The sequence below is a fragment of the Montipora capricornis genome, chromosome 6 (genome assembly GCF_036669925.1).
Source record: "Montipora capricornis isolate CH-2021 chromosome 6, ASM3666992v2, whole genome shotgun sequence".
Taxonomy (NCBI): Eukaryota; Metazoa; Cnidaria; class Anthozoa; order Scleractinia; family Acroporidae; genus Montipora; species Montipora capricornis.
The window spans coordinates 43,094,679-43,104,678 of NC_090888.1; the positions used below are offsets into that span (position 1 = coordinate 43,094,679).

The following is a 10,000-nucleotide window of genomic DNA, read 5'->3' on the forward strand; positions in this document are numbered from 1 at the left end:
AGGCAGACCAGCAGAACCCAACAATTTAGCAGGAGCACTCTTTACAGGCTTCTTCGCTTCAGATGATGACTTCTTCCAGAACTTCTGTACTCGAAAAACATAATATATTATATAATAAAGGGAATCAGGAGGTAAACTGTATTTGTCCATTAGTCGAGACACAAAATCAGCAACTTCCTTGTTAGACATTCGTACCACATCATCATGAGACAGTTCGCCTAAAGCAGAAAGAAGAAGAGGATCAATTTTATCACGATGAGTACTTGAAACCGTGGTAATGGATGAAAGCGCAGGTGGCACTGAACATCCTGAACAGGAACAGAAGAAGGAACATCAGAAACAGGAGCAGGTAAAACATGCGATGCAGGAACAACAGAAAAAGGGACTCCAACAGGAATATCAGGAACGGAAACAAGAACTTCAGGAACATCAAGAGCGGGAGCAACATCAGACGCAGGAACATCAGAAGCAGGAACAGGAACACCGGAAGCAACAACAGGAGAAGGAAAAGGAGCTGCCGAGGAAACATCCTCGTCATCCACAGAGAGCATCTCATCGTCTTCCTCGAACTCGGAAGTCTCAGAAGAAGCTTCCCCAGGCCTACCTACACGCTCGAGCCATGTGACCCGGCTAAAGACAGCGCCGGCACAGACCAGAGAGAGGGCAGGAAGAACCCCGATGACCAGTTTTTCGGCAACTAACATAACCTTTATTACCAATAAAATAAAAAAACAAGCAATTTACAAACACACGCCACTTAAGAAGAGGAAGCACAGAAAAACCGATTGAGACCAAAAGCCGGAGTAAGCAGCCAGCCGCCAGAGCGGGGCCCTAACGGGTAGAGTCCATGAACCGTGCAAATTCCCTAAGGAGAGCTCCCGATTGCGGACACCGCGAAGAGCGCACGGACAAAAAGGTTACAAGGATTTAAATGTACGACTAGATTACAACGCGTGGAAGTCCATTCTCCACGGCACAAAAACTGTACAGGAGCCAAAGATCGCGAAAGCGAGATTGAGAAAAGCACCTAGAATCCAGGAAGACCCTCTGCTTTAAATCATCACGGACATAACAGATAATCGCTCGATGGTCTTCTCTGCCGTTTTAAAAGGTGGCCCTATTCCGAAAGACACAAATGCCGTAGAGAATGAATTTCACCAAGTGGCGTGCAATGCGCGCCCTCTTAGCTCTAACAGAGGGCCAGCGAAAGAAAAAAGAAAGTTAAAAGACCCACAGCAAACTGGGAACCAAGCACCAGGCAGAGGGTCGGTGCAAAATGGAACCAGACCCTCTTGACCCTGCGGCAGTTTACAAAGCAATGGTCAATAGTCTCACGTCGGGGACAAGAGGCGCACTGACTAAAAGAGATAACACCCCAGTTAAAGAGAGAATCGCGCACCTTGACGCCACGAATCAAAGGACAATCAACCAAATAACATCATTCTCAGTAAACGAATCCCCAACGAGAGACCAGTGACCATCGAGAGCAAACCTTGGCCCGGTAACCTGAGACCACTGACGATATAAGATTGGAGGGAATGATTCAACGGACAAGAGTTTCTTATGGAGAACTTTAGAAACTAGAGCGCTGTAACCCACCCTTGACAAGGTATCCAAAACAAGATAAACGGCGACCAACAAAGTACGTAGGCATAAAAAAGCAAGAATCCTCAGGAGAATTAAGAACAAAGGCCATCCCCGCCTGTCTCAAGGCCTGAACCTTTAAGGGAAGGCTGATGACATTAATACCCCCGTCCATCAATTTCAAAAAGAAGGTATTGCGGCTGACCGTTTCCATCTTTGAACCTCACAGGAAGGGCCAAATCAAAGCATTAACATGTGCAGTGACCCAGGCTGGCAGAGTGAGAACTCTGGCAAGGTACGCCAGCTTGCTTAAGCCAAGCATGTTAATAATAAGAGACTCACCAGGCAAGGACAAGGACCTAGATTTTCAGAGGTTGAGTGATTTCTCCAATTTCTCAAGCTTGGGCTGCTAATTCAAGTTTTCGGTAGGGATAGTGCCGATGACAACACCAACGATTTTCATTTTCTTCACCCAAGTGAGGCCGAGGGGCTCATCAGAACCACACCTCCAGGCTCCCAACCACATTGCTTCAGTTTAGTACCATTAAGCTTGGCGCCAGAACCATTTTCATAAACGCTGACGGAATCAAAGAGGTTACTTGTCAAGGATCGAAGATTTCTAAAGATCACCGTGGTGTCATCAGCATACAGGCGAACACACGTCTGCAGCCCTCAGGCACCAGGAAGGCGAAACTCCTCATTCCGAGGAGAGCTGCGGATGAGGGAGGCCAAGACCTCCACGCAAAGAACATAAAACAATGCAAGGGAGACAAAAGGTCCCCCTGACCCACCCCGCGCTCAAGAGAAATACCTTCAGTGAGCCAACTGTTCAGAATGATCTGCATGAATGCGCCGTTGTAAAAGATACAAATCCATCGACAAAAATCAGGGCCGAAACTACAAACGTGAAGGAGCTTTAGCAGAAAAGGACGATTGACTCGATCGAGCGCTTTCTCCTGGTCAAGACTTATCAAAATGGCAGACTCATCAGTCCGTTGAATTTAGTCAAGGACGTTGCGCAAAAAAACTGACATTTGAAAAAGTGCCTCGGCCCGGAACCGAACAGGTCTGGTCCGGGTGAACAATGTGCTCAAGCACTTTAGGGAGGCGCAAAGCAATCGCTTTAGAAATGATCTTGTAATCTACATTCAAAAGACAGATGGTCCGCCAATTCTTTAAATGCTTGACGTCACCACGCTTGTTAAAAATCAAGCGGGTGACACTGCCATTCATTGAGGGACACTAATCGCCGTCAGCAAAACATCTATTAGCAACACAGAGCTAAAGGGGACCGAAAGCCTCCCAAAAATGTAAATAAAATTCCACCGACAGTACTCCAGATCCGGGTAACTTCCCGGTATTAAGACTTCTAACGGAGTTCAATAACTCCTCCCTAGACAGGAAACACTCGCACGAGATGCTTTGAGAAGGAGAAAGGAATTTTCCCACCGAATCTAAACAACGTTGTTGAGAAGAAAGATCAATAGTAATAAATTCCCACTGGGAGCCCTCACTCCCAAACGCCCCAGGCAAGACTAAGTTATGGGAAGAAGCGAGCCCGGCGGCGAAAAGGAGCGGGAGCTAGCTGGGATGGCAACAGAGGTCATCGCTGCGGGGAGGAGGGAGGGACGCCAAGCTAACGACTAACGAACGTTTAATGAAAAGAGAATTAACCAGGCCGAAACAGGCCTATTTATACGAAACCTGTGTGAAACAGAACACCAAGGAGACTATGAGCGCGTGAGGATTTTATCCTTGGATCCCGAAGGGATTTGGGGCGTTTGTACGAGATGGCCCCAGTGATAATAGGTTCATTATAAAAGAGACTTGAATAAAACTGCACGAACGCACGCTCGATTTCTTCACGTGTAAAAACCTCGACATCGGTAGAATCAAGAATGGAGTGAGAATATTACGCTCAAAGCGCTCACGCTCAATTTTAAAGAAATAACAAGTAGGCCTTTCCCCCTCTTCAAGCCACTGAATTCAGGAGCGAACCTTAGAGTCATCCAACTCTTTCAAGGTGAGGGCCTTCAGTTCACTTTCGAGTTCGGAAATTTGAGAGCTAACGGCAAAAGTTAATTTAATATTAAGATCAATGATGCGGTTAACCAAAAAAACGCGCTCGTGCGAGAGCTCTTTGCACTTATTCTTAGAAAAGTATATAAATTGTGAACGAATAGAATGCTTAAAGAAATCCCACCACGACTTAACTGAAGGAAAGTGTTGCAGACAACCGGAAAGATCAACAATGCAGGTTGTAATATATCAACAAAACCCACAATCATTTAAAAGCGAGTTTCCAAACACCGGGACCACGGGAATTACTCCCAGAGGACTCGATACAAAGATAAACAAAATCCTGATCGGAAAAAGGGCAAGGTTTAATTTCGTAAGAGGAAACCGAAGACATAAATCTCTGAGAAACAAAAAAACTTATCAAGCCGGGAACCGATAGAAAAATCAGAATTAAACCAGGTGCACTGACGCAGCCTTGGATGAAACTTACTCCAGGCATCTGACAAAGAAAAAGTCGAACGAAAAACAGAAAGATATTTAACACGAACAAAGTTCCCACCAAATTTGTCAAGATGGTGATCATAGCGATTGTAATCACCAGCAATAATAACGGCGTCAGAAGACAAAAAGTATTCGTACAAATTATCAAAAAACACTTCCTTTCAGTCGGATTAGTAAGCGCGTAGATATTTATTAAATTAATCTAAAGACCATCGAGTTCAAAAACAAGACTAATAACCCTCAAAAAACATCCTTCATGAATTTTGAAATTGTTTCCATAAACTCTAGCGGATTCAGTAAACGTTTTCAGAATTATCTTACTGATAATCTTCATGCTTCGTACGATGTTTTTTGTTTCCAAGAAACCTTTATTACTGATCCTGAAGTATTTTGTGCCTTTTCTTAAAGCCTGGCGGGGACCTTGTTTCTGGTGTTCCGCTGTTGGAAAAAGAGCCGGTGTTTTAACTTGCTTTTCTGATTCCTACTCGAGTATAATTAGGAATTCGAAAAGAGATGTGTCTGGTAGGGTTATTAGTCTTCCTACCAGAGCTAACCGGTAATGATGTAGTGAACTTAAGTGGAGGAGTACCATCAACAGGGTCCAGCCTAGCAGGCTTACGCTTGGACGCCACACGTGAAACAAAAGCACGAACAGGAGACTGAGGCAGAGAAGGCGAAGCAACAGGACTAACTTCAAAAATTTCCATAGCAGCCAAGGCTTTATCTGAAACAGTAGGAGGAGTTTGTGAAGGAACTTCAGCGACAAGTTGCAAATCAGATATAGTGGGTGTGCCAGTAATAACACTTGATGGAGGGGAACGAACCGGAAAAGGCGCGGAGGGAGGCTCAGAAGAATCGAAGAGAGATTGAGACTGTGAGAGCAGCGAAGGGTCTGCAGACTGCTGAGAGGAATCTTGAATAGACTGCGAAGAATGCAAAGGAGACCGCAACGGAGAAACCAGAGCAGCAGACACACCAGAAGAGGACGAGGAAGACGTTGACGTTGAGGACGATAACGATGACTGCAAAGGAGACGCTGAAAGTGGAACAGAAGAAGGCGGAACATTAGAGGGCGGTTGTGAAGAAGAATCATCGGACAAAAGCTGAGGCGAGGGAACACTGAGGCGGAGGGCGTTCAGAAACATCGGAAGGAGGTGGAGAACCGGCAGAAGGCACATCCGTAGAAGGGTGCGAGGGCTGGGACACAGGAGGTGGATCAGAAAGACGCGCTTCATGTCCGAGTATCGTGATTGTTTTCTTCGTAATTCCTCGTTTATCGCTTGTCGTGCCCGTCATAAGTCTTCGTTCTTCACTTTCGTGGTAATCTTTAACGCCCCTTATGAGCTCCTGGATCAAGCCCTTTCTCATTGCCTTAGCCATTATGGCTCTGTTCATGGAATTCGTCGGTGTGGCCTCTAGGGTTATAATGGTATCCAAAGTGGTAAACGCGTGGCCAGAACAGAGTTGTCTGAGTCAATTTCTTCGTTCATGCGTTTTGGCAGGAAGCCATTTGCCAGAGCGTGTCCTAATGTTGTTTGTTTTAACTGTGATCAGCTGGGTCACACCTTCAGTAACTGTTACGAGGATAGTAAATGCAGCATCTCTAAGGAGGATGGTCATTATGCCATTGATTGTAGCGTGTCCTGGTGGCGTCGCCCTTCCTTGCCTGACATTGGCGTTCCTACTCCTGATCCATACCCTGCGTCTCATCTTTCGCACCCTTCTACTGATGTGCCTCCTGCTGATTCTCCACCTCCTTCTGATGTTTCTGAACGCCTTCTGTTTGTTCCCTCGTCTCAGCTGGTGTCTGATATTATCTTCACACCAGCCTTCTGATGTTCCGCCTACTTGTCCACCTTCTGTGCCTCCTTTGCAGTCATCGTTATCGTCGTCATCGTCGTCTTCGTTCTCTTCTGGTGTGTCTGCTCCTCAGGATCCTCCATTGCAGTCTTCTGTGCATTCTACGTAGTCTACTCAAGATTCCTCTCAGCAGTCTAAAACCCTTCGCAGCTTTCATAGTCCCAATCTCTCTTCGAGTCTCTCGAGCCTTCCTCCGCGCCCCTTCCCCTTCAAGTGTTATCACTGGCACGCCTACTGTGTCGGATTTGCAACTTGCCGCTGAAGCTCTTTCACAATCTCTGATGGTGTCTTCGCTGCTATGGAAATTCCTGAAGTTAGTTCTGTTGTTTCGCTTCCTCCGTCTCAGACTTCTGTTCGTCCTTTTGTTTCACGTGTGGCGTCTAAGCGTAAGCCTGCTAGGCTGGACCCCTCCTGATGGTCCTCCTCCAAGCAAGTCGACTACACTCTTACCAGCTAGTTCTAGTAGAAGGACTAATAACCCTCATCCTTCATGAATTTTCAATTTTTTTTCCTTAAACTCTAGGGGTTTCAGGATTATCTTGTTGATAATCTCCATGCTTTGCACTGTGTTTTTTGTTTTCAAGAAACCTACATTACCGATCCTGAGGTTTTTCGTGCCCTTTCTAAAGCCTGGCGTGGGCCTTGTTTCTTGTCTCCCGCTGTTGACAGACGAGCAGGTGTTTTGACTTGCTTTTCTGATTTTTTCTCGGGTATAATTAGGAATAGGAAAAGAGATGTGTCTTGCTTTCGAACTCGATGATCTTAAGATTAATTAAATTAATATTTACGCGCCTGAAAGGAAAGTGATTTTTGATAATTTGCACTAATATTTTTTGCCTTCTGACGTCGTTATTATTGCTGGTGATTACAATTTTAATTGCTATGATCACCATCTTGACAAATTTGGTGGGAACTTTGTCCCTGCTAAATATTTTTCTGTTATTCGTTCGACTTTTTCTTTGTCAGATGCTTGGCGTAAGTTTCATCCAAGGCTGCGTCAGTGCAACTGGTTTAATACTGATTTTTCTATCGGTTCCCTGATTGATAACTTAGTTGTTTCTCAGAGACGTATACCTTCGGTTGCCTCCTGCGAAATTAAACCTTGCCCTTCTTCCGATCATGATTTTGTTTATCTTTCTATCGAGTCCTCTAGGAATAATTCCCGTCGTCCTGGTACATTTGGAAATTCAATAACTCGCCTTTGAATGATAGTGCGTTTTGTAAATATATTACACTGAAACTGCATTGATGATATTTCTGGGGGTCTGCAACACTCTCCTTCAGTTATAAGTCGGGTGGGATTTCACTTTGTCGTCGTATGCTCTGAAATTGAAACACTCTTGAATCATTTTTGTAGAATTCGTACAAGACTGCCATTTTTAGTGATCGTTGTGAAATTTAACGTGTTTACGGGGGGGTTATAGCCCCAGTTTCCCTTGTAGCTTTTAATACGCCTACGTGAGGGGCATTTCAGTTCAAGCCCTTTAAAAACCCCGCGAAGGGGCCCGCAAAGGCGAAATTTAAGAGCGACTTTATTTAAAAATTTCAGCCAAAAAAATAGCACTAAATACATCGGAAAGGATAAAGAAAAGGATTTTGGTTCATTGGATGGAATTTAAAGCCTTGAAATCGCTGAAACGGTAAAATTATTTTCGCAGCCGTAAATTTGTTTAGACTTGCCTCGTGTTGTTATTATGGCACATAATTGTGTTTTCGCTCAAAACATTCGCTTGTTTTCGCACCAAATTTTACATTTTACCTTTATCCTTTGAGACGATTTTCCTTCGGAAAATTGGTAATTTGGGTGGTTTTTGGACAACAGAGTTTAATTATTAGTCATGTGATCTGTCTCGTTGCCGTTAGCAACGGGTCGCAAATTTAACACTTTTATGAATTTATCATATTACACATTATCGCTAATCGGATTACTAAAAAAGTTCTGGAAATATTCGTGCCTGATCTGTTTTCCGTCAAATTTATGACCAAGAAAGCAGATAAATTGAGGAAGATTTTTCTTTTGCGTCCAAAAATTCGTAATTAACGTTAAAATGACCAAATTTGCGTGCAAAATTGATTTTTGTGTTTTTTTTTTCATTATTTTTGTTTATATTTGTCCTTATAAAATGTTTTTGTTCTTTGTAAACAAGTTATATGTTTTTGGAAAGTTTATTTTCTTAGCTTTAAAATGATGTATTGCTTTCCCCCTAACTTTAAATACTGATTTCGCTCGGCTTTCCTTTTATTCGTTCACAATAGGCCTTATTCACGATAGTTTGCATGTTAGTTTTCAAATTGCCATGTGTTATGCTGGGGGGCAAACATTGGAAAAAAGACAAATCGGCTCGTCGAAATATTGAAATAACATTGCTTAAAGTCCATTTTACTATTTAGAATTAAGTAACTTTTATAATAATTTTATATCTTTTGATTGCCTTTGACAGTTTGACTTTATACTTCGTTAGCTACTCATTTTTCACTAAAAAAACCTCGAAGCAACTTATGTTATCATTCTATTTTACTACTTAGGTGATAAACATTCAATGAACGCGAGACAAATAATCTGTGTGGCTAATTAAGATGTTCGTTATAACCTCTCGAACTTGTGTTGTTTGCCCCCTCAGAAGTGTGTAGCTAATTTGCATGATAAAAGCAAATCCAATATGGCGGCCATCGTGAATAAGGTCCATTCATAGTGGAGCTCAGGCGCGCGAAGCGCGTCAGCCGAGCACCATGGGTAAAATTGTTTTGGGAAATCTATCCATGTGATAAATTTTGGTTCTGACGTCACGTACGTCCGTCCGCTGTCCGCCCGTACAGACTGTCAGGATGGAGGTGGGAGCAAGGAGCGCCTCTGGGGACGGGATTGTTCGGGCAATTTTCCTTAGCGGGAATTCGCGTGGAAGCGTTGCATTTGGCAACCCGCGTTTTTCTGACGGGTAATCACCTTTTGCTGTTCATTACGAGAAAAGACGCATTCATTTGCTTGACGACCAATAGCGCGAAGATGCATTCATGAGCGCCAAGAAGCGAACATTTGCACGTAACTCAGATTCAATAACGATTTTTGCATTTTTGTTTACATGCAATAGCATTTTCATATGTTCGTATGTGTCATTTGGCATATAAAAGAAAAAAATATGCTTTCATTTGCGCTAACATTCAAGTCATTAACACCATCATGAAAATCAATAGAGACAATAAACAAACATTAAAGTGCATAACCATTCATTAACATTTTCATCACACATTTTCTCGTAATGAACAGCAAAAGGTGTAATGACGAGCAACGGGAGAAGGAGCACGGGAGAAGAGGCGACGAAATTTGAGAATTTTAAGCGCAGAAAGCCTTCAGAGAAGCCGAGGAAGGAGAAGAAGAGAAAATTTCAATGAAGAACACCGTAAATCTAAGAGAAATGGAGCGAAAGACAAAACTCATTTTGTACGATAACTGCAAACTTAAAGAAGACGACAAAACTTTTGAAATTACAAGACATAGGTGATTTTACGGATACAGCGGCCATTTTGAAATCCATTGTTTCAAATAGCTATTACGGGATTCTAAGGGGCAAATGCATACTAATTGCCCCCTTAGAATCCCATAATAGCTGTTTGAAACAATGGATTTAAAAAGGCCACCGTATCCGTAAAATGGCCTATTCTTCGACAGAAACTTCTGTTAATTAATGTACAAAGCGTTAAGTTGAATTTATAATTCGGAATGGAATGTACATAAAACGTGACAATGTGAGAATTAAAAGGATAGTTTTAGATTTACGTGATGCAGTTGTTGCTTAAGAGAAGGTTGTTCTCTTTGAATATGAAAAGCTTCTTTTATCTTGAGTTGAAAAGTCGTAGAGGCGTGATCTAAAATATGGAAACATTCACCTGAAGACAGGGCGCGACCTTTTTGTTCGGAATTCGGTAGGTGTTTGAAAATGTGAGAGGCCCTATCACTGACTAAGTGCTCATGCATGCGCGTGGAAAAATGCTGGGTTGTTTTGCCGACATAACAGGCATTACAGCCCGCTCATACAAA

The 10,000-nt window shown here is 43.1% G+C and overlaps 1 protein-coding gene across 1 annotated transcript; it reads right to left on the reverse strand.

Moving 5' to 3' along the window:
• Positions 1–218: 218 nt before the first annotated feature.
• Positions 219–5,339, reverse strand: LOC138053963 (uncharacterized). The gene is made up of 2 exons (XM_068900485.1): positions 4,659–5,339; positions 219–707 (listed from the first exon to the last, which is right to left on the reverse strand). Exons 1-2 carry the CDS (start codon positions 5,337–5,339, stop codon positions 219–221), a joined length of 1,170 nt encoding a protein of 389 aa, XP_068756586.1.
• Between the last annotated feature and the right edge of the window lie 4,661 nt (positions 5,340–10,000).

Excerpts from the sequence above, each read along its gene's own strand:
- LOC138053963 (XM_068900485.1), bottom strand. The coding sequence starts at position 5,339 with ATGAAGCGCGTCTTTCTGATCCACCTCCTGTGTCCCAGCCCTCGCACC. Across the intron at positions 708-4,658 it reads AGTTCACTACATCATTACCG|GTTATGTTAGTTGCCGAAAA; the intron begins GTTAGCTCTGGT and ends TTGGTAATAAAG.